The sequence below is a fragment of the Kogia breviceps genome, chromosome 1 (assembly GCF_026419965.1).
Source record: "Kogia breviceps isolate mKogBre1 chromosome 1, mKogBre1 haplotype 1, whole genome shotgun sequence".
Taxonomy (NCBI): domain Eukaryota; kingdom Metazoa; phylum Chordata; class Mammalia; order Artiodactyla; family Physeteridae; genus Kogia; species Kogia breviceps.
In genome coordinates this window covers 176,480,497-176,505,534 of record NC_081310.1, presented here as the reverse complement: position 1 = coordinate 176,505,534, position 25,038 = coordinate 176,480,497, and the positions used below count along the sequence as shown (strand labels likewise).

At 46.1% G+C, this 25,038-nt stretch overlaps 1 protein-coding gene across 5 annotated transcripts; it reads right to left on the bottom strand.

Annotated features, from left to right (window-relative positions):
• Positions 1-3,752: 3,752 nt before the first annotated feature.
• On the bottom strand, positions 3,753-24,395 carry AK2 (adenylate kinase 2). Of its 5 annotated transcripts, XR_010836334.1 has the most exons (9): positions 24,195-24,395; positions 14,982-15,107; positions 13,138-13,248; positions 12,915-13,009; positions 8,541-8,613; positions 6,932-7,127; positions 6,113-6,160; positions 5,262-6,004; positions 3,753-4,655 (listed from the first exon to the last, which is right to left on the bottom strand). XR_010836334.1 is itself a non-coding variant. In XM_067012179.1 (8 exons), the coding sequence occupies exons 1-8, from the start codon at positions 24,291-24,293 to the stop codon at positions 4,651-4,653; spliced, it is 753 nt and encodes a 250-aa protein (XP_066868280.1). In that variant the 5' UTR covers positions 24,294-24,395; the 3' UTR covers positions 3,753-4,650. The 5 variants fall into 5 exon arrangements, 4 of the variants coding, with proteins under 4 accessions (XP_066868280.1, XP_066868288.1, XP_058927230.1 ...); XM_067012179.1 differs by lacking the exon at positions 5,262-6,004; XM_067012187.1 differs by lacking the exons at positions 5,262-6,004; positions 6,113-6,160 and adding an exon at positions 20,824-20,855 and having other exon boundaries at positions 24,195-24,361.
• Between the last annotated feature and the right edge of the window lie 643 nt (positions 24,396-25,038).

Sequence of the window (25,038 nt, the reverse complement as noted above, 5' to 3'; positions counted from 1 at the left end):
GCAAAAGTATCTCCTAGCTCTAAACTCAAGAGCGACTTGTCTCAAAAGTCTTTTTTTCTTTTTTCAAAAGTCTTTAAGGGACACCGTACAGTGTAATAATTTGCTCTACAGAGATTTCACCCTCCAAAGTGCAGATCTATTCGGCCTGAGTTACCGGCACAGTATCGGAACTTAAGTCTTGTCTTGCCCTTGCCCTCTGACACCTTGTCTTTCTCCTCCCTTCTGCTCTCTGCTGGGGGCACCTCATCCAGACTGGGCACCTGCAAGAGGCCATTCTGTGAGAGCGGTTCACCATCACATTGCCCTGGATGACTCTAAACACAGGGCTGCCACGTTCCCAAGATGTCAGGAGCACAGCACTCCCTCTGGGGTTATGAATAACGCAATGCCATTAGACTTATGAAGCTGCAGCCTGAGAGGGACGACCGAGAGGCAGAGCCTCCCGTTGCCACCCTTTCCAGAACTGGGGGGGAACTGACTCCTCTCTCCCACAGTAATTCGTCCTTCTGGACCAGGGGTGGTTCTAAGAGCTTTGCAAATCCAGTCCATTGGTGCTTTCACGCCCATAGCAAGGAAGCAAGAAAGAAAAACGACACAGAGAACGGCCTTACCCTGAGGCAGCGCTCCTGACCCAGGCCCTTCACTGTGCCAGAGCAAACCTACTCGAATTCTGCTCTGTTCATTCAGGCTGCTCCATATTGCACGAGTGCCTTGAGAATCTTTCCCTTCTCCCAGCAAAGTGTCAAAACAATTGGTGCGGTGGCAAGAGGTTGAGGTGTGGAGCCATGGACCAGGCTCAGCCATTCACAGGTGTATGAGCCTCAAAATGCATAGACATAAGATGGAGATAATAATAGTACTTACTTCCACATGGTTATTGAGAAGAATAAATAAGATAATGTATGCAGAACCTAATTATGAAAATACAAAAACACAGAATTCTGCATACAATTTCAGAGGTCCACAGACTTCTAGGAGATCTTCAGGTTAAGAATCCTTACAACCTAAATGTCAAATGACAGATGAATGGACAAAGATGTGGTATACATATGTACAATGGAAAAGAAGATGTGGTATACATATGTACAATGGAATACTACTCAGCCATAAAAAAGAATGAAATAATGCCATTTGCAGCAATGAGATTTGCAACTAGAGTTTATCATACTAAGTGAAGTAAGTCAGAAAGAGAAAGACAAATACCATATCATATCACTTAGACATGGAACCTAAAATATGGCACAGGGGACTTCCCTGGTGGCGCAGTGGTTAAGAATGCGCCTGCCAATGCAGGGGACACGGGTTCGAGCCCTGGTCCGGGAAGATCCCACATGCCGTGGAGCAACTAAGCCCGTGTGCCACAACTACTGAGCCTGCGCTCTAGAGCCTGTGAGCCACAACTACTGACCCCACATGCCGCAACTACTGAAGCCTGGGCATCTAGAGCCTGGGCTCTGCAACTAGAGAAGCCACTGCCATGAGAAGCCTGTGCACCACAACGAAGAGTAGTCCCCACTCGCTGCAACTAAAGAAAGCCTGCGTGCGGCAATGAAGACCCAATGCAGCCAACAATAGATAAGTAAATAAATCTTAAAAAATAAAATAAAATACGGCACAAATGAACCTATCTACAAAACAGAAACAGACTCGCAGACATAAGAGAACAGACTTGTGGTTGCCAAGGGGGAGGGGGAGGGGGGAGAGGGAGAGGGATGGACTGGAAGTTTGGGGTAGGTAGATGCAAGCTATTACATTTAGAATGGATAAACAAGGTCCTACTGCAGAGCACAGGGAACTATATCCAATCTCCTGGGATAAACCATAATGGAAAAGAATATAAAGCAAGAATGTCTCTATGTGTGTAACTGAGTCACTTTGCTGTATAGCAGAGACTGACACAACATGTAAATCAAGTATACCTAAGTTAAAAAAAAAAAAAAAAAATCCTTAACCTAGCCTGGTTCCTGAGTCGGGAAGGCAACAGCTCTTGCCAACACACACATTTTCTCTCTGAACTCCGTCAGCATACACTGAGCACCTGCTGTGTGCCGGGCATCCTGGCCCGCGTGGATGTCTCGGTCACCAGTGTTGTCAGCACATCTGAGGGGTGGGGATCATTCCCATTCAATTGATGAGGTGCTGTGACTTGCCAGAGGGCTGGTGGTGGAGGAGTTGCTGCTGAAGTCTGTCTTCTGACTCATTCAGCTGTCTTCCTGAGAAAAGGCTGGTGAGGCCTCCTGAGGACCAAGGCTGCTCTTCACCCTGCCCTGTCTGCGACATTTCATGCACACGAAATCCTAAGCACACACCTTGGGTCCTCAGACTGGCAATGGTTTCCCCCACATCAGCTCCGGTGGTGTGGGCGTCCGTGAGAAAGAACCCATCCGGAGGAGCCCTTTCTGCTGCAGCGGTGCCAAGTCACTCAGTGACTTCAGCAACAAGGTCAAGGGGAGACTCTGGTGTCGGAGACCGAGTTCCGACTCTGCTTCTTACGGTGCCCTCAGGAACGTGACCACCACCACTCTGAGGCTAGGCTTCCTCGAGTGCGATAGGAGAAGACACCTCCAACCGCCTAGGGTGCTTCGTGGGGTCGTAGGTGTGAGGCCACTGCGCAGTAGCTGGCGTGTCAGCCCTCCCTGCATGGTGGCGACTCTTACCTCAGCCAATCTCGGTTTCCAGATGAGGAGACCAAGCCCGAAGAAGTGAGTGAATAACAGCTCACCCGGTCTTCTTTCAATTTATCCTTTCCAACCATACTATGCGTGCTCCCAGGCTGCCTCTGACAAAGGTTTCCCCCAGTTTGTCGCCACGATGATGACGGACGGGAAGAAAATTTTCATGGAGCATTTATTTAATACCTCAGGGGATGAAAAGGTCAGGGCAAAAAAGTCATGTTGACACCTGAAAATGCCTCTGTAGAGGTGGGGGAAGTGGTGGAGTAGCAGAGGGAGGAGTTGGAAGGGGGCAGGATTTCACATGCCAGGGACAACCCTGACTCCCTCCAGAGCAAGAGCACCTGCCTGGAGAAGGACAGCGCTTCCAGCCCAGCTTCCTCTGTTTTCAGGACAGCTGTCATTTTTCAGAAACCTCACGAGCAAAGGCAGCCCTTCCAAACAGCGTGAGAGCTTCAGTTTGGACAAATGATTTCAGCTCATTTTTGCAGGGGAAGAAATGGATTTACAAAGCAACCAAGAATACTATAGAGGCAGCTGAAAAGGCAGCCAAGAATCTGGCTTAGGGATTAGAAGCACTGGCTTTCTAGGCTGCGGACAACCGTCTGCTCAGTAATCATCCAGCCTGGCAAGAAGCAGGTATTTTTTTTCTGTGTATCCTCAGTTCCAACGAGCATTTATCCAGTGTCTGTTGTGTGCCAGGCACCAAGCAAGAAGCTTCTTCTTATAAATTTCATTGACTGCCAGTGAGTCTGAGAAGGTGGCATCACCAAGTCTCTTTTTCACATGGGAAACAGGAGCAGAGTGGATGATTGGCTGGGATTCGTCGTACATCCCCTGAAGTCCAAGCACAGTGCTGGTCTCCACTAGACCAAGCTGCCTTGTCCTTGGGCTCAAGAAAATCCTGCACATCAGCTGAAGGTCAAGAGAGTGCAGGCTCTTCTGATGAACATACACTTGGACCTTCCTGCCTTCTCACGACTTCCAGTGACCACAAGATCCAGAATTCAATGTCAGATCCAGAATTCAATGTCATTTTACTAGCCCACATCCCCTTAAAAAAAATGCCACAACAGGGGATACAAACATTTAGCACACTTTATTGATTTAGGGGCCAAACAAGGCAGCATTTGGACAGTTAAGAAAGGCACCTCATTGAAAATAATACATCACAGTGTTGTTGACTGATCCCAGTCACAGGATTTGAGGATGGAAAGGACAATCTTTGGATAAGGTCGCTTAGGACACTTGCTCATTTATTACAAAGGGTCCTTTCACACGACACGGATGGAGGAAGGCAAGAGTGTAGGACTGTGGCATATGCTGGGTGGCTGTCGAGAGCTTACCCATGAGAACCGGTGGGCTGGTACATCAGTGGTAAGTTGGGAAGGGAGTGAGACCAGCCTGCTCCACCTGCCCCATGACTCCAGTAAACCTGATTTGCTGAGCCACTACCCCCATGAACATACTCTGTATCTCTTTCAAATGGGGAGATGACTTTTTGATCTCATGGTATGGGGAACCAGGGTTAGTAGTCAACTCCTGCCCTGTTCCAAGCTACAGGACAGACAGGACAACAGTGTGATTTCCTGCATTCCTGGGCTGGCATGAGGTTCTGATAAAAGCTGAGGTCTTAGGGCACTGGCTTTAAAAAATATCGTCACCAGTCTGGAGTAAATGACAATGTGATTCCTTAGAAATAATACTGCATCTCCCTGTTTCTATTTATACCCTCCAATCAGTGTTTTAAAAAAATCAATTTTTCCCTTTGCTTATACTTTTTAGGACTCCTACTCCCTGGAAAAGAAATTGCTTCACTACAACACTGCTGCTCTTCCCATTCTCCTCCTGAGCCCTCACCACTCCTCCCTCTCCATCCTTACCCTGACCACCCCCCTCCCCTCTGCCCAGCACCTAAGAGCAGGGATCATGCCGCAGGGTGATGAGCAGTGGTGCAGTCTCGCCTGGCCTTCTGCTACTAGGCTGAAATAGAGAGGAAACAAGAGAAAACAAAATGGGTTTTTAAAAACTAAGTAAATATCAGAGAAGCATGGCATGCACGCTCCAGCAACCAAATGCATTAAACACTGGACATTTCTCTGCCAGGTGAAAGCTCACATGCCTGCTGAGGTTAAGGTTCTGGAATTAAATGAAGCAAAAATTGAATCGTACCTACCCCTAAAAGGGCATAAGCAACCCCGACGATCTTCCAGTTTTCACTGATAGCCCCAAAATCACACGCACGTGTGTGCACACGTGAATGCATATACATGGATGACAAATATTTGAGTAAGGATCATGCACACTCTATCAGCAAACATTCAAGGACCTCACCTTTGAGGCCAAATGCCTGTCCCTACTGGAAGAGGAGTCGACTCCCAAGATTCATGAGGCCACCCTCACCCAGAGAAGGAGCCCAGATCCCCACAGACATAGATGACAGTTTTGGTTTCACTCCCCTTCCCTGTCCATTCCCAGAAGTCATGTGCTTCCCAGAAACACCCCATGCCAGATTAGGTTTCCGTTAAGAATGGATGGAATTAGTTTACAGCCAGGAAACAAGGCAGAGCAGAGTCAGCAGACACTCACTTGAAACAAAGAGGGAAACGAGATGGCCACGTTCCCATAGCCAGCTTCCAGGTGGACAGAGGACAAAACCTCTGGTGGTCCCACAGACAGCAGGAGAACTCAGGTCAGATGGGGACTGGACACCTTTTATAGTCCACTAAACTGAGTCAGCAGATTACACTGGGCAGGTGGCATTATTTATTGGACCTGCCACTGATTTTTTTAATGGTTTTTTTCCAGAGGCTGCTGTTTTTGTGGTCCCTCACAGCAGTCTATTAATTCATCTGTTTGCCCCAAATCAAACCAGAGACCAAAAGGCACAGCATGGACCCCAGGAAATGCTTAATAGTTGGGAGCTGAGGTTAGGAATAAAAGCTGGTTACTGCCATAGGTGATCTTATTTTTGGGGTGATCCTTTCTTGGGGAGACTGGCCACCACCATCATGACGCAAGGGGTGAAGGATTGGATCTGGAAGGGAGATGGTTTGAGTTTAAAAGGGATACATCTGATTTGGGTTTCACATCTTGCAGAGAGACTGGGTTTGAATAAATTTTAATCAAAATGATCCCAAAATGGGGCTTCCCTGGTGGCACAGTGGTTGAGAGTCCGCCTGCCGATGCAGGGGACACGGGTTCGTGCTCTGGTCCGGGAAGATCCCACATGCCGCGGAGCAGCTAGGCCCGTGAGCCACGGACGCTGAGCCTACGCGTTCGGAGCCTGTGCTCCACAACGGGAGAGGCCACAACAGTGAGAGGCCCGCGTACTGCAAAAAAAAAAAAAAAAAAAAAAAAAGATCCCAAAATGATCCTCAAATCACTGTTTTGTTCATACTTGGAACAGAGGTGAACATTAAAAATAAAAACAAACCTACCTTGCTCTCTCTTTGGGGAAGTGAACTGGCTGCCCTCAGATGCCCAACCTGGATGTTCAGAAGATAGCCTAAATTCAAAAGCACCTTTCACCTGGTTTAATTCTTTGGCAACAATTCAGTATTCAACACAGGTCCCAAATGATTCCTACTTTACAGAACCATGGTGCAGTTCACTGAAATATTCCAACTTGGCCTGGCTCTTTCTACGGTGATACCCTCTCCCAGTAATTTCTGGAATCTATAATGTAAGTGCCTTTCCCTTCCTGTTTAGGGGGAAAAAATTAATGATCCCTTTCCACACACTGACTCATTTGGCTTTTCATTATGGGTGAGAAAACAAGTGGAATTTCTGGCCAACAGTCTGCCACTAGGAACTGTGGCCCTGCCTGACTTCATGTGACCCAGGACTTCTAACCAGCTGTTGGAGATGGAAAAAATACTAGGGAACTGGAATGCCTGGTAGATACCTGAGTGAGTTTATTTTGGTCAAAAAATAAAATCTAGAGTATGGCTAAAGAAATAAACAGCTAGTAAAGCAATCTTGCCTATAACTTAGAAGGTAGGAGAGTGTATACATACTTATCCCGACACACTCATGCGCGCACGCACGCACACACAGATGAGATGAGAGTTGCACACACGCCAAGGATACAGGAAGCAAGTGCTTTTTTAATCGGTACGTCAGATGATACTCTCGCTGGCCTGAAGAAGCTTCCCTCTGCCTGCTCTGCCGTTCCCACCCCCTCCTTCAACAGGGATAGGGAGAAGAAAGAAGTTCCTTTTGGACCCAACATTATATAAACATAACCAAGTCTTTACATGTGGCTTTGGAGAAGGCTGCTAGGATGCTTGCAAATACAACGTCAGGGGTCTGGGATGCGTCGACGGCCGAGTGGATCCCCCGTTTACTGTAGTACTCCACCAGCGGGGCAGTCTGAGTGTGATAGGCCTCCAGGCGGATTTTCAAGGCCTTCTCATTATCATCTGATCGGTGGACCAGGGGTTCCCCGGTGATCTGAGAACAGGAAGAGGGTAATGAAAGGCCAGGACTCAGCAAGTTCTCCTAGTCCAATGCTGGACGCAGATCTGAGATGCTGTCTGATCCCAAAGTCCATCAGAGGGAAAGACAAGACAATCTAGACCCCCTCCAATAAAGAACTATAAAGAACTTCACTATTCCCAGCAAGTTGGTCCCAGGAGCAGACCACTTGGTCCAGAGAAATCAGGGAGCCTTAAACAGCAACTGTGAGGAAAGGGCTGAGACGGGGGACAGACAAGGTCTTTCTCTCATGGCTTGTGCTCAGGCTGTTCAGCTTCCAAGACAAACACTTCTGGGTGAGAAACAAGAAAGACAGAGGCCCCCGAGACCACGAGAATACATCAAAATAACAGATGAAGTAGCAATTAGGATCTCAGCTGCATAAGTATTCAGTGTTTTTACTGTGGTGCCGGCCATCAACATTCTGAAAGTGGCAAGTGACAGGGAACACTGAGTGACAGAACTGCCAACTCTGTGAAACGTGACTAAGTTGACAGATAGCTTTGGAACCTGTATGACCTGATGAATTGTCTCATATGACATAGGTAAATCCAGGAAATTCTTACTGTTGCCTGCGTGTTCTAAAACAGACAAGGTGGGCTTCCCTGGTGGCGCAGTGGTTGAGAGTCCGCCTGCCGATGCAGGGGACACGGGTTCGTGCCCCAGTCCGGGAAGATCCCACATGCCGTGGAGCGGCTGGGCCCGTGAGTCACGGCCACTGGGCCTGCGCATCCAGAGCCTGTGCTCCACAACGGAAGAGGCCACAACAGTAAGAGGCCCGCGTACCGCAAAAAAAAATAAATAAATAAAACAGACAAGGTGAACTATTTATGGCAAATATTACAGTGAACATGTATGAGACCCCCCCTTTTACATCTGCAAACAATTAAAGACTGTATAGGAACTTGGCAGTGTTGACCTGGCCAAGCTCTTCTGAACCTGTAGGGCACAGTATAGTCACTAGAGAGAGAAGATATTCTTCTGATGCAGGACTGGTCAACAAACATCTCTTCAGTACCGTCCTCCCAACTGTGGCTCTAATCCAGGGCTTCCAAGCAGCCTTCTCCTGATTAGTTCACCATTTAGGTTGCCATGATGCCAGGAAGGGGCTGCTCTGGACAAAAGACAGGTACAAACTGGGCACTGGGAAGTGGCTGGCACTGGTGGCTACCTCAAGGTCAAGCAATAAACCACTTGGAGGGACACTCTAAAGATGAGCCACAGCCCATGTGATTTACGTGACAGCAATATTTCTCATGGTTAAGTTCGTAATATTGGTAGGAATAAAGAGAAAATGGGAAGAACAAAGGGAAAAAGAAAAAAGAAAAAAAAGCAAAGTAAGAGAGAGGAAGGAAAGAAAAGGAAACTTCTCGTCCTGAATTTACATACATCATCTTTCATGGGCTCCTTTGGGGGGTTGAACTCCTCGTGGTAGGAACGGCCGCTCTTGGGGTGAATCAGTCTGAAAAACAGCAAATGAACAGGAATCAGGCTGCCGGAACCCCAGGGGTCTCCAAGATGACAAGCACAGACAGAGAAGCTGGATGCAAGGACTTTAATCCAGCAGAGAACCTCGTTACAGGAATCTCTTGTTTAGGAAAATAACTGGGCATATGCCAGAGGGAGTATGTTTTCTCTTTTGACCAACATTAAAATACGTGTCTGGCTGAAGAGGCTGGTATAACGACAGCCTAATTCAGCTGTGTGAGACCATTCCGATTCAGGCCTTAAGCTGAATTCAGGGGCTATAGAGCAACGAGTCATGATCCCTGCTCACAAACAGTGATTAATTTAGAGGGGGAGACAAATGTGGAAATAAATAACTACAATAAATTGGTAATCCTTTAACAGAGATTTGGATAAAGTGCCATGGGGGACAGAGGACAGAGAAACTAACCTTCTTTTCTAAACTAGTTTGGTTATAAAACCAGAAAGGTGCTATAGGAAAAGCATGTGCTATGGATGCAGACACCAGCGACCACACAGACACAGAAAGCCCAGCCATCAGAGGGAAATATTCAAGACATCAGGGAAAACAACATATTAAGTCATAGAATAAAGAGCTCAAGAAGAAGCATTTACTTGGCACAGAATATGTAGCTGGCAGCTGCATCTCTGCCGTGTCCCCTTAAGCAACAAGCCCACGCTCCTGACTGGGAATGGTCACACCACAGGAGTCCCGAAACCTAAGAAGGGAAGGAGGCAGGCCAAACACTGCTCAGCAGCTGGTGCCCACAACTTCGCGTGGCTTCCCAATTCTATGCCAACCAAGGTCTGCTTATTTAACTGATGGCTACTCTCCTCATGAAGGTCTGTTAGGCCAGAGCTTCCCAACATTTTTCACCTCTTGGCATACACAGAAAGTACTCAGGGTGCTTGCTCTGGTGGCTGAGGGGGTCAATATCTCAGCATATCAGTTGGGAAAGTCTGGGTTAGACTATCGAAGCCACACGTTTGAAAAATGGGATACTGTGTTTTAATGACAGCATATTTTGGGGGGCCAAGTGGTCCATTTATAGAATAAGGTGGTCCATTTACAGCATGGGGGACAAGTTGATAGCAGAGTGAGTAAGTTACACTGAGTGGGCCTGTGACTGCAATCGTGTAACACGAGGTTGGGCCCTCCTTTATTTGAGTTGCTGGAGGGGTTCCTCTGGTGCATCCACTGGGAAATGACATCCACTAGGAGACCCAAGGAGAGGAAGAGCGGAAGCTGAGGGGCTCAGCTACAGCTTTCCTTTGGAAAGGGCTGGGGGCATGAAGTGTGGACCATGTTTCTTTTTTTTGGCCACACTGTGCAGCATGCAGGATCTTAGCTCCCCATCCAGCATCGAACTCATGCCCCCTGCGGTGGAAGTGCGGAGTCTTAACCACTGTACCACCAGGGTAGTCCCTGGACCTTGTTTCTTCACCTTCTGGAAAGCACAGGGCACACAGCAGCCAGGCTACAACAAACACAATTCTCTCCTCTGCACGTCTCTACATCAGCTCTTGCACATTCCCAGATACCCTCAGCCCTCCAGTTACATATAACACTGCTCCTTCCCCACTTTCAAATATCATTTTAAGAAGAAGGCAAGACTCATTCCCTAGAAGGGAAAAGAAACCAATCTCCAAGTTCTTAAAATGGGACTGGTCTTAAGTACCAACCAAAACAGCTCTACAAGCCACTGAACGTGGCCTGGAGGCGGAGGTGAAGATGTGGAGGGATCGGGCTGGGATGCTACAGCCACTGCTACCTTGGGTGTGATACTTCAGACACCTGTTTTCTCATCCACAAAATGGGGATGGTACAAGACATTAGGCTAATGATACCAGAGAGCCAACACTGAATAGGTTAAAATCAAAACCCACCAGCCATACTTATGGCAAGAAATAAAGCAATAACCCATACAATTATTAGAAGTGAGGTCAGAGCCAATTCCGAAGACATTTACAGTGGGGTCCTTATCATGTCAGATTTAAATAAGATCCATATTAAACTGATAGTTCCTGACTCTTTTTCTTGCAACAATCAGCATAGTGGACGAGGAGGCAGAAAACAGCTTTTTGGTGCTAGTTCTGCCACTGATATGCAAGTGGGCTTGGAAAAACACCTTTACACAATCTGACCTGTTCTGTTTCCTCCTCTGTAAGGGAGAGGGCCACACTATACCACTCACTTCCAAACCGAGAGACTGAGTCTTGCCTCCTTTGCCCTCTACAATTCTGGAGTTTGTTCTTCAGAATCTCTCAGTGCCCCATCAGCCAACCCCAGTCTCCATCACTTCACCGGTGAATCACATCAGGCTCCTCCAAGTGGGGTCCTTGTCTGTTTCTTATTTCCCTCAATTTAGCCTGTATACCAGGACCAAGATAATGTTCTTAAAATGCTGTATCTGCCACAACACCTAGTGGCTTAAGAACATCCCATGATGCCTGCCTCAGTTGTGTCTACCCTCTCTCGCTTGGCAGACCTTCCCCAGCCAGGCTCCCATTCCACCTTCCCAACCGTGCTCATTCTACCACCCAGCCTCCCAGGCCATCTCTCCAGCTCTGGACAGACACTCTGCCAGAAGCCTTAGCTAGAGCCTCTCCCTCAATGCATACTCATTCTTGCCTCTACTCCCTTCTGGTAAAGCCTCAGCAAAATCCTCTCTATCCAGGAAGGTCAAGTCTCACTTTACACCTCTCCTAGCCAGACTTCCCTCCCTGCCCCGAGGCTGTCTTCCTGGACCCCTACTGCACTAAACAGCCCAGGTTTCATGTAGGGGTTGTAGACCCTCTGAGGTCAGACATGGGCACCAGCATATTGTTCTATATTCTCTACTGGTCCCCTGCTCCCAGAGCTGTGCCTGCACAAAGCAGGCACTTAGGAAGCTGAGCTGATCAGATCAAAGGCCCCTCGTGTCACCTAGTACTATTAACATCTGCTTTGCAATGTCCGGGACCCCAGCCCTGGTCATGCCCCTTCCTGTCAACCCTACTGCTTCTTGGACTACATCAACTTTCTTTGCCTACTCTGTGCCAGAGCAAAGAAACAAAATTCCTGCACTGAAGGAGCTTATGCAATAGCTGGAAACATGAAACCTGGACATTTGCAAAGAAAATTAATATAAGGTGGATCCCACTGTATCGAACACAGCCTTCCAGCAGAACACCTCTAACGCTTACTCTGCTGCCTCTCTCCTTAAAGATATGGACTGAAGACACATGGAGAAAAATGTTCAACCTCATTAGGAAATCAAAGTAATAACATTTACAATCAGAAAACACTGCCCTCTTAATTAAAAACCTTACATGTACTACGATGGTCACAGCATGAATTTAACAATGGAAAACCGGAAGAACACAGATGTACAACAATTGGGGAAGAATTAAGTAAATGATGGTTCATGTACTGTGAAATATCATGCAGCAATTAAAAATAATGGTTATGGAAGTCTCGTTCAAGATGGTAGGCTGACCACCTTCCTGAGGCTCCATTAAAGTGACTGAGGGATTAAAAAAAAGCCATATAGCCCATAATAAGGACAAGAATGGGAGGGTCTGTTAGTGGTTGAGAGCTTCCCACATATTTTTGGAAGGCACAAAGCAGATGGTAGCATGGTAGTGAAAGAGGGCTGAGGAAACTGTAGCCTAAAGCAGTGGCACTTTTTAGGAGCAAACTCATCACAAGCAGAAGCATTTCTGTGTTCAACGTTAACTACTATAGAGAAATAAGCACTTTAAAACAAAACACACAAAAAAATTATAGTGTTATTTGCTAAGCTGGCTGTACCATGAGCAAGTTTTTCCTCAGTTTTCTAAACTGTGTAGATGGTCCTATTATTTTTATAATAAAAAGCCTACAGCAATGTATGGCAACTCCAACTGAAATCGGACTTAAAAAGCACTAAAATGGAGATACACATGTAAGGAATTTAGTATTTCTTAAGCACCCAGGTAAGCAAGGCTCTGAAATACGCACAACATGCTATCTACCATGCATATTGGGTCCTCGAAGCAGGTACTATTACTTCCTCTCTACATATGAGGAAACAGCCTTAGAGAGGTTAGGAAACTTGCCTAGGGTCAGAGTTAAAAGGTGACAGGACTGAGTTGCTGCTGGACTTCAGATCCCTTGCTCTTCCTTCCACATCCCCATCCCATGTCACCAAATAAGGTCAATCCATGTGGAAACGGCACTAAGCTTCAGGGCTGCGATTAGGCTGGAGCGGTTCCTTATCGTCTGACAAAGCTCTGAGGAAGCATGAAAAGAAGGGACCTTCAGGGGACAAATACCTTCCTGTGATTCTCCGGATCAGCAGAGAGTCTGGGATGCTGAATTCAATCACAGAATCAAGCTTCTCTTTCCTCTTCTCCATGAGGTCATCAAGCTGTAAAAGAGTGTGTGGCCCACCTAAGCTACCAGAGCTTGATAAGACCCATTTCCCTCAAAGGAATAAAGAGACAGAGGGCCAGGATTTGCTTTCATGCAATGGTGATACAAAACCAAGCCACTCACCATTTCTGCCTGCCTCACAGTCCGAGGGAAGCCATCTAGAAGAAAACCATTTTTGCATAGAGGCGTCTCCAAATTCTTCTCAATGAGCTCCACGACCATTTCATCGCTCACCTGGAAGTCAAGAACAAAACAATCTTGGGGTTAAATCCATTAACTAGGTGGCATTAGCCCAACTCCAGGGTCATAAGTTTATGTCTGTATAACCTGATTACTAAACAGGTTCTTGACCCCAAAGAAGCAAAAGTCAGAGCAAATATGGAGTGGCTCCATTTGGAAGATTCAGTTTCATGATTATTTCTGTGGCTGCCATATACACATTCTCTTCCCTTGAGATTCTCCTGTGTCCCAGTAATCTGGGTGAGGGAAGAGGAGTGCCTATCACCCCACCAGGAGACCTCCATTTCTTAGGTCCTGAAGGCCTCTCTGGCCATTAGTCAGAGTCCTAGCAATCAGATAACAGCTCCTCAGCAATCAGCTGTCTGCAAGACATAAGTGAGGACATATGGCTGAGAGACCATCTGAGGAGGGCTCTAGGAGAGAATGGTGGTTGACCAGAATGTAGAAAGGCACCAACTTTACCTGTTTCACAATTTTGATTAGGCTAACAGTAAAGCAACCCAGGCTGTCTCGGACATGAAGAAACAGAGAAGTTCACTGACCTTGGCAAGACAGGTTCAGAACCAAGGAACCAAGAAGCCAGCCCAACACTCCTCTGAGCCTCTCTAAAAACCCCAACAAGGATCCTTCCTAGCTTCCAAAAACTGGTTTTCCTCCTCGGCTTTCACTGCAGGAAAAGTTCCCTGCCAGTATTAGAGTGAAGGCTGCCCATTTTGGTAGCTAATGCTCTTATCTCCTAGGGCCAGCTGTGAACTTGGGGACAAAGTATAAGCTCTGCGACTAAGGGAAGGCTGGAGATAAGTAATCTCATTGCCACAACCCAATTTTTTCTCAGTACGGGATCTTCCACCAAAGTCCAAAATATCTAGCTTTATGGCTTGACTTACAGCTTCATTAACATGAAGAGAAAGCTAGAAGTAAAGGGGCAGCTGGGCGCACAGGCAGGGCTACCCCAGGTCCAGAATCTCAAAGCCTGACAGGAGGCCCAGCACCCGCCCCAACCAACGTTCTAAGATATGTAAAGACCAGAGAGCCAAGCACAAAATGACTTCTTCCCAAGGCCAAGTCCCAGAATAACTCAGTTACAATTAAGCTCTGGCACTGATCAAAAAACATTTAGTAGGTAATAAATTGTACTTCTCCAATCAGATCAACTGGACTAGAAACAAGAGAAAATGCTATTATATTCACCAAATAAGAAGGATTACTTTTGTCAACTGCCAAGCAACCCCTCTGTTAAAGACACAGAACAGAATCACAAAAGTAGATTAAAAACACTTCTGAGACTTCCTGAGTCCTCTCTTGAATCACCCTTGAGTTCTGGCCTAGGGATGGCAGTTTCATTCTTGGCCTTAAAACTGGGTATATTACAAAATGTGCCAGCACAAAGGAACTTCAAGAATACCGTGAATAAAATAAGTGTCATAAATTCAGAATGAACCAAGTAACTTGCTACTGTAGAAGTTCACATAGCGTGCCAGTTTGTTAAAACACCCCGCCAGCACAGGGCTGTCCAACAGAACTTTCTACAATGATTAAAATGTTCTATATCTGTGTGGGCTAGCAAAAACTAGAAATGTGGCAAGTGAAACTGAGGAAGTTAATTTTAAATTAAATTAAATTAAAATTGATTTCAGTAGTTACATGTAGCTGGTGCTCACCCTGTTAGGCAGGGCAGATCTAGACTCTGAGGAATATCAACATTCACTGGTACCACTAAAACCTACCAGTTTCCCGGCATCCATAGTCGCCTTCAGCTTTTTTCCCAGCTCTGAGCCAGAAGCCACCATGGCCCTCAGCATGTCCCCAGTAGCCAAATGGCAGACACAGAAGTTTTCAGCCAACTTGGGTGCCTATGAAGGGGAAGACAAAAAACAAGATATGGTTAACAGTGCAGGCCTTGGAGTTAGACTGCCTGGGTGTGAACCTGGCCCTGCCACTTACTGGCTATGTGAACTCTGACAAATGCCTATTTCCTTACCTGTAACTGGGATAAAAGTACCTTACATTATATTCTAACATATGATTATAGGGTTGTAGTTAAGAATTACATGAGATAATACATGTAAGACACTTAAAACAGTGCACCTAGCACAGGAAGCCATCATAAATATCAGCTATTATCACTACTTCCACTAGACACACTAGTGATACATAAGCCTCAGTTTCCCCATTATAAATGGGAAAAACAGAAACAGCAGTACCAACACTTCACACGGTTGCTCGGAAGTTTAAATGAGTTCATGTATATAAGGCACCTGGCACAATGCCTGGCATGTAATGTACTGAATGAATATTCGCCAAAGGGATGGACGTGTGGCTGTCAAGTACCGTGGTCACCAGTGCGTGAGGCAGCTGGAGCCAGGCGCAGAAGTCTCCCTCAGGCAGACTCGGTTCTTCCCTTCCCTGTCACTAGGTAGCTGCATTATCTGGGCCAAATCACTTAACCTCTCAAGAGGCTCAGTTGTCTCATCTGTCTAAAATGAAGGCAAAAAGTCTCTGTCTCAGAAGGTAGCTGTGAGGATCAGAGGAGATATATATATGTGAAGAGCACCTGGCAAACAGTAAGTGCTTAGTAGCTTTAGGGAGCAGTATAGCCTTTTGGCTAAGAGCATGGGCTAGAGAGTCAAACGCCTGGATTTCCGACACCAGGTCCACCAATGACTGGTTATGTGACTTGAGAAGAATTGTATCACTTTTCTAAATTTTAAATTTCCTCTAGGTAAAATGGAGATGGTAATAGTCCCTAAATCACTGGGTTGATGAGATTATATAGAATTCCACATATGCAGGGCCAGGCACTTTGTAAGTGCTCAGTGAACATCAGCTGTTACTGTAACCCCAGTCTTAATTCCATATTCATTCATACAGAAAGAAAATACTAATACTTCGAAAAAGCCTCTTCTAAGAACCTTGCTGGGTACCAGGGAAACAGATGAATAGGAGACACAGACTCTGTCCTCTATGAGCTCATAGTTTGGTGGACTATACCACAGAATGAAGACTAGAAGAGAAGAGACCCTGGAGAGTTCAACACTGGTTTCGTAGTGGCAAAAAAGAATGCAGAATTCATGAGGAATAGAATCAGTTCAAGGAGCCTACCTAACACTTTGCTTTCTGGTTCAATTGTTTTGGAAAAGAAGTAGGGTGGGAACCTTGTTCAAACCAGTTCATTGGGAGCTTTCTTAGGTGCACATGGTAAAGGCTAAATAGATAGGGCTCAGGGCAACAAGCGCTGGTTTGTGACTCATGGACTGATTCAGCTCAGAGAACTAACTGACTTCATAGCAAAATGGAACCCAGATGAGGTATTTAAAACCGCACTTGGGAAACCAGTGAAGGTCAGGATGCTCTGGTGATGGAAAACCTTCTGGTCCTTCGGGCTGGCACAGTGGCCACAAACTCAGAGGGCTGTGCTTTTCTGCCGATCTTTCTCCTTGGTTGCTGAAATTAACCTGGGTAAAAAATTGGGAGGTCAGGCTTGTTCCAGGGGAAAGAGTAACCAAAACACCAGAGAAGAGCTGTTAGCACAGAACCTAACCTTCCAATTTTTACCACCCTAAACCACAGGACTCACTCTTCTGTGCTATTTCAGGTGACTAGACTCTACGGCTGTGTGGAAGCACACTCCCAGAGGGAAGACACAGCATGGCGGAAGACTAACTCCTTCATTTCTTGCTGGCTGCACGGGAGTCAATGGGGTGGGCTGCAAAGAGCATGAACTTTGGAGTCAGACAGATTTGCACAGGAACCCTGGCTGCCCTCAATAGCTTTATGACCTTTGGCTAGTTACTTAATTTCTCAGAATCTCAGTTTCCTTACCAGTCAAATAGGGATAATGTCTACTTCATAGGGCTGTTGTGAGGATAAAATGAAATAAAGCACCCAAAATATCAGACACACCGTAGGCATTCAATAAATAAAAGATCTCCTTTCAAGTTCTTTTTTGCATTACTCTTTACTTGCAAACTATAGAAGAAGCCTGATGAAATAGCTGTATTTCATTCCCCTTACACTTCACGCTTATACTTTTTTTAGAGGAATGCTTCTCCTACTCCAAACCACCTGAGGGTACTGCTAAAATGCAGATTCTGATTCTACAGGGTGGGCCCTGAGCATCTGCATTTTAAACAAGCTTCCAGGCCTGGCTGTGCTGCTGACCCCTGGACCACACTCAGCTGCTGCTGAGGCCCTGAGCCACATGTGTCTCACTAGCCATGGGCTACTGTTGAGCCCAAGAAATAGGCCCCCCATCTGTATGAGAAACCTGTGGTTTGAGAAGGGGGTGTGGTTCAGAATGGCTAAAACCACTAGGGAGGCAGCATGGTGAGGTTAGTGTTCTCAAACATCAGTGTATTATCACAATCATCTGGGGCACTTGCTAAAAATACAAAGTCAGGCCCGCCCTTAAAGTGTATGACTGAGTGGTTTTCAGGTAGCAGGGCGGGATTCTGATGCACACAGATTGTGAAGCCCTGGGGCAGGGGTGCAAGACTGGGTTTTATAGTGGTACAGATCTGGGATTTACAGTTTACTCACTGTGTCACCTTGAACAAGTTATATAGCCTTAAGGCCTCAGTTTCTGCATCTCTAGTGTACAGTAAGTCCTACATACGAACCTTCAAGCTGCAAATTTTCAAAGATGCAAACGTGCATTCACACGTCCAATCACGTAAGTTCACATGTCTGGCATACATTGTCACGTGCGTGCATCCTCTACAAGTGGTTGCGCTTTTGTGTACTTTATCGTACAGTACGTAGTATATCGTACAGTACGAAGTATCGTATCTTTATTTCAAGCCCAGGATGTCCTGAAACAAGTGTAAAAGCAGCAGTGATGTAGCTGGTACTGCTAAGAAGTGCCAGGAACTGGAGGTTCAGCGAAAGGACGAAGACAGAAAAGAGGAAGAAATAACTGAAGAACCGAAGAGATTCACGACGCAGGAAATGGCAAGGGGATTTCCTTTATCTGAGGAGGCACAGCACCTGAAAGTAGAACGGTACACGAAGGTTGCAGCAGCCGTTCAGAATGCAATCCAGCAGTACTGTGCCATCTATGACGAGGAAAAAAGAGCTACTACCCAGACACCACTGGATCATTTCTCCAGGAGGGTAGATAGAGTTGAATCCAGCAAGGAACCAGAACCTGTGCCATCACTATCAGACGTGAGTGAAGGTGCAGCCTGCCCTCTGTCTCCTATTGCTGACGATCCTTCAGCTCTACCATCACCCACCTCCTTTCCCTCCTCCTGTCATTAACTCTTCTTGCCTGTTCACCCGATGCCCCTGGATGCCAGCTGTTGTACTGTACTACTGTATTTTTCAATGTACTGTACTGTAAGATTTAAAATGTTTGCTTTATTTTATTTTTATGTATTACTGGTGTGAAAGGTATTATAAACCTATTACAGCACAGTACAATACAGCTGATTGTGTTAGCTGGGTACCTAGGCTAACTTTGTTGGACTTACGAACAAATTTGACTTACCAACGCGCTCTCAGAATGGAACTCATTCGTATGTAGGGGACTTACTGTACAGACTACAATGTCCACTTTCAGAGCTGTTATGGGGATTTGGCAAGATCAAATACGCAAAGAATCCAGCACAGTGCCCGGCATTTAGGGAAATAAAGGGAAAATGTCAGTCTTTAAGATCTGATTTAATCAAGCTCACTTGTTTTCTTACCTCGAAATCATCTTTCTACTGCAGCCTTTCCCACTTCCACCTCCAATGCTTCTGCACATGCAGCTGCAATCATCTCCTAAAATACTGCTGGACATACTACCCCACCCCCCAACAAACACACTCAGAAGCCTCAACGTTCCCCCAGGGCAACAGGGGAGAAGTCCCAATACCTTAGTCCAGCACTCAGTGTCGTCCACAACCAACTTCCTATACCTCCCAAGCTACTCAAATTTGCCTCCACAAGTCCCCTACCAGGATGCCCTGTACAACGCCAAACAGCTGCTCTATATATGCTTTCCAATTACATAACATAAGCCTCTCCATGGACCTCGGCTCAAGATCCTCTCTATGCAAGAATGCCCTCTCCCTTCCTCCTACTGGTCCAAGCCCTACCCTCCTCTGCAGTCAAATTCTGAGCATATCTCTCCCACCAAAACCCCTCCCCAACTACCCTTTCTTCCTCCAAGAAGGAATCATATCAACATCAGCTAACTGGGTATTTGCAAGATGCCAAGCAATTTTTCCATGCATTGTTTTACAGTATTTAGTATGTATAATACATAGCAAATACGTGAGGTAGTAACTATTTTTATCTGCATTTTACAAATGAAATTCATAGGCTAAGTTGCCCAAGGTCACAAAGCTAGTAACAGCAGATCTGGAAACTGGCCTCAAGACTGTAGAGCCCTAGCTCTTATCCATGACACCACATGGCTTTACTAACACCACCACCACCACCCCCCCCCAGAGCCTTAGTGGCTGTCCTTGGGGAAAGTGTGTGTATATGTGTGGAAGGGAGCACAAGGAGGCCTTCACAGTGCTGGCAATGTTCTGTTTCTTCATATGGGTATCAGCTACACAAGTGTGTTCACATGGGAAAATTCATCAAGCTGCCCACTTAGGATATCTGCACCTTTATGTATATTATACTTCAATTAAAAAGTTTTTTAAAAGCACAGAAACCTGTGTTTGAATTTCAGCTCTGCCTGTTAACTGACCATGTAACCTCAGGCCAGAGATCCTTTAATCACTATAAATTGGATATATTAGTACCAACATCAGTGGGTGTGTAGGAGGAAGAATGGAAGACTCTCAACAAATTATAGTTCTTGTCTAACCCCAAACTGTCCTAGCATTTGTCAGTCACTCATCTCACACTTCCCATATGGTACTCTGCACTAGTAAGTACTGCTTGCATGCATGTTCATTTCTGCCCCTACACCTAGACTGATAACAACGATAAGATGGTAATGCTGTTCAACAATCAGTCATGAATTCAAATCCTATCTTTGCTACTTTATGTATGTCCCGGGGCAAGATACACACTGGGCCTCAGTTTACCAGGCAAAGGCAAAGATAATAACAGGACCTTCCTCCTAGGGTTGCAGGATTAAATCAGATGACACCTGTAACATCTTTGGCTGTGGGGGGTAGGGTCTGTCACATAACCCAGCAAAGGGTGACTATTTTGCAATATTATACCCTCTTGAGGGCAAGGGCTGACCTGTATCTCTAGCACGGAACTTATCCAACAAAACATGCATAGGGCAGGAGACAAATCTAACCCAGGGCAGCAGAAAGCAGCAGAAAGAGCAGGAGCTTTGAAGTCATTCAGATGCAAGATCAGCCAATTACTTGCCCTGTAACCTAGAGAACAAGCTCTTTGAGTTTTAGTTTCTCTACCTGTAAAAGGGGGAGTAAGAGCATGGGTCTCACAGAGTTGTTTCTGCACTGTGAGCGTCAATGCACTGACATAACTGATAGAGCCTGCCCTGCAAGATGGCAGCTGACAGCCTAAATATGCTGGCCTTGGAGAACTGGTGTCAGCTGGACACATGGAAGAAACTATGAAAGGGGCTGGCACAGGAAACTGAAAACATACCCGTTTTGGCCACACCACAGGAACATCTAACCCTAAAAGGGAGACAGGGAAGTAAGATTATTTAAACAAAACAACAAATCCAAGTGTTCCAGATGTTTTAGACATTATTATGTTGATGGAAAAGCAGGTAGTTTTAAAATGTTTAACTATTTCAGTTAAAAATAAAAAGTTTTAAAAGGAAACAGATTATTTCAGTCATGCCAACATTAAATACCTAAAATACTGAGTTATGCAGGTATAAAAGGAAGCACTAGTGGGAAGAAAACAAACATTACCGAGCAGGCACTAGGCACTAACCCACGTTAGGATTTTATATCAGAGGTCACAAACATTTACCAGGCAGGCAACACAAATGAAGTGGGTCAAATATAAGCAACAGGCAGCGAAGAGGGCTACGCAGGGGACAGGAGAGCACATGGACCACCCAAAGCAGCATCCCCACTCAACTGCATGCCACGCTGGAATGGAGGCCCAGAACCACTAGATCTGACTTCTCAAGAGAAACGAGAGCTCTGGAGTTTTAAGTGAAATTTCACAACTGAAAACACGGTGTGGTCAACTTATTATTTTGAAAGCTGACAAATTAAAGGAATAAATCAAGCATTTAACCTACCCTTACTGTACAAACCATACCAAATAGTAGGTGAGAAGTTTCCCTTTATAGAACTATTTCAGCTAATAAATGAAAAGGGAATGATCTATGTAGAACATTACCATTTTGCCACCCACAGTGAATTCCTGGACTCAGGCATTGAACACCAGAGATAAGCAGATACAGTATGTCTCCTAATGGACATCACACCACCACCTGTGATGTAGTTGGGCCAAAAATTGAACCCAGATCTGGTTAATTGTTTTTTTACAGGAAAGAAAGAGGAAGATGTTAAATATGGCATGGGGATACAATAAAAAAATTCTCAGAAAGAGGGATACTCCCAGAATAAACAACTTCCACAAAAAAGCTGCAAGGAAAAAAAAAAGGGGGAACCTGTAAATTAAAAGGGACTTGAAATGATCATATTTGTGAGACAAATGAATGGAAATGTAAACATTCACTGTTATTATTGGTTTTAAGGGATAGTGTGCTTGTTTACAAAAAAGAATTCATCTTTTAGAAACACACATTGAAATATTTACAAATGAAGTGTTATAATGTCTGGGAGCTGCTCTAAAATAATCTGTGAAGGGAGAGTGGATGGGGAAGGAATGGCCACCAGCTGATGGTAGCTGGGGCTGGATAATGGGTACATGGGGGCTCATTACACAATCCTGTCTTCTTTTGTGTATTCAAACTCTTCATAATAAAAAGCTAGGGTGTGTCTGCAGGCTAAATTCTGCTGCAGGCTGCCACTTTGCAACCTCTGTTTTAAGAACAGTTTTTAAAAACTCCATTAAAACTACAACCACCAGTATTCCTATTATTCCAGTTATGGAGAGAAAGGTGAACAGAGGTTAAGCAACTTGTGTAAATCTTACCCTTAAGTCCCAGCTCTAACCACATCTCAACTTCCACAAGGCCTTCTTTGACCAACTCCCATCATACATACACCATTATAAATCAGCTCATAGTATAATTTTCTTCAAAACTTCCTGAAAAAATCACCCTTTACACCGAGATACAGCTTAGTTGGGGGGTGGGGGGATATGTTACTAAGATAGGGAGTCAATAATTAGTGAACACCTACTATGTGCCAGGTTGTCATCTAGGTGTGCTTTACACACCTAAAATTATATAACATAATTTTCCAGTATCCTTGTTAACTTTTGGTCTAGGGGGGCAAGGACCATATCAGTCTTCTTTACTGCTCTGTCTCCAATGTTCGGTGCTCATGACATGTTGAATGAGTAAGGTAAGTATTAGCCCCATTTTTCAGGTGAGAGCAGTGAGGCTTAGAAGTTACAAAGCTTGCTAAACTATAAAGCCCTTGTCTCAGCACAGGGATGGGATGTCCATTTCACAACTACTGAAATTATTAACTTCAATATGAACTAAGAAAAAACAACTGATGCATTTGAGCTACCTTGTTTATCTCGGTCACTCACAGCAAAAGTCCGTAGAGTTTGGGATTAAACATTCCTAAACTGCAGGTTACCTAATAACTGAGGGTGGTAGCAACAGGAAAAGAGGAGCATTCAATGTTACTGAGGACAAGGGGGTTAGGTGACAATGACCCCCAAGGGCAAATCGGCTCTGGCTATAGAGAGAAAAGGGAAAGTGGTCTTTCTTCACCTAGCAGACAGAGCCAAAAAGCAAAGTCACAGGAATGAAATGAATCTCTAAGACTCTCCTTCTCCTCATCACCCACATGAATCTGTGTTCATCCATTTCCAGTAACCTCATCAAATAATGTGTTGAGGGTCACAGGAGCCCCAAGAATGAGTAAGACAAATGATCTGTCTGCCAGGACTTTGCAATCTTTGCAAGGGCTCAGAAGAGAAGAGAGGGCACAGAGCAGCACCCAAAACCCCATTCCCTTAGCAGATCAGACTTTCAGGACTTCCCTCTTTAGACCCTAACAGCAAGCAAAAACTTGAGGGTGGGGGTGGGGGGCAATGCCAGACCCCAGGCAGGAGGAGGATATTGATAATCCAACCTATGCGCTTCGAAATCCTAAGTGAGATCATAAATCCCAACCTTGATCTATGGGCCCATTATGTCCCAGGTGCCAAGTGATGCCCCACGGTCAGCAAAAGGTAACTTCAGACTCCAATCACTCAGAACCCTGAGGTTCCAGGCTCCATGAAGTCAATTTTGCTAACTTGAGAAAGCCGCCTGACTTCTCTGGGCCTGTTTTCTCACCTGTATATTGAGGTACTCTCTCCCATCCCCGCAACTTAACTGTCTCAGGCAGGTCATACCTCACTTCTCTTAGCAGTACTCCCTCCTAACCAGCACAGGCCAGCTCCCGCTTTCCCCCATATGCGGGAGATGCTGCTCCACCTCCAGGCATTAGTCATTACCAGAAACGTCCCCCTACCCCGAGTGCCTGGAACGTAACCCTCGACAACCCACTAACAAATCGCAGGCAATCTGGGGTCCCTCCGTCCACTCGGGTTGTAATCTACATGCCTCAGCCCAGGGCTCACCTTACCCTTCAAATCTTCCCGGCTTCTAAACCCTTAAGGGATCTAATCAGTCCTTAGGATCACCTAACACGGCACCTCAAGCCTGGGTCCCTCAAGAACTCTAACTCAGACTCCCTCGACCTCCAGTTTGGACCCTCCCCCAAACACCTGCTAGAACCCCAGACGCCAGCCAGGGTACCCCTCCAGCCTTCAGCCAGCGGCCCGGCTCAGGGGCGACCCGGACCTCCGGCAGTCCTGACCTTGGAGTCCCACGGGCTCTGCCGACAAGCCCGTCAGCAACTCACCTGGGTACCCTTGCCGGCTCCGGGAGGCCCCAGAAGCACGGCCCGGATGCCTTCAGGACACTCTCTAGCCGGTTCGGCCACGGGCACGTTGGGAGCCATGGCCGCCGAAGCCTCTCGCAGCTCAACTCGCCTGCGGTCCTCGCAAGTCCAGCGCTTCCAGGCCAGCGCGCCACGCACGCCACGCACGCCCCGCTCGCCGTTCACACTGGCCCGTCGACACGTCCGTCAGTCCGCTCCGCCCACCCCTGAGCGCGACGGACACTTCCTCTTACCAACCACTCAGCGATACTGGGGAAGGCTGCTTTTGATTGGACAGAATCTGTAAGAGAGTAAGGAAGGGGCGGGCCATCATGGACAGGGGTGTGGGGCGCGCGGCGGGTATGCGGAGTGGGCGGGAAAACATGAAGCAAGCCTAGAGACCCCGCTGGGAGTTCGAGGTTGGCTTTTGACAGTTAATGACACAGGCAACCCCAGTGAAGTCCTATAAAATTGCCCGTGGGAGTACAAATGGGTGAAATCAGTCTTAGAAGACAAATTGGCAAATATGTATCAAATATCCTTTGGTCCAGCAATTCCACTTCCAGGAATTCAAAGGACATAATCTACAATATACGTAAAGATCTAACGAAGAGGACTTGAGGATATGGGGAGGGGGAAGGGTAAGCTGTGATGAAGTGAGAGAGTGGCAGGGACATATATACACTATCAAATGTAAATTAGATAGCTAGTGGGAAGCTGCCGCATAGCACAGGAAGATCACCTCTGTGCTTTGTGACCACCTAGAGGGGTGGGAGGGAGGGAGACGCAAGAGGGAAGAGATATGGGAACATATGTATATGTATAA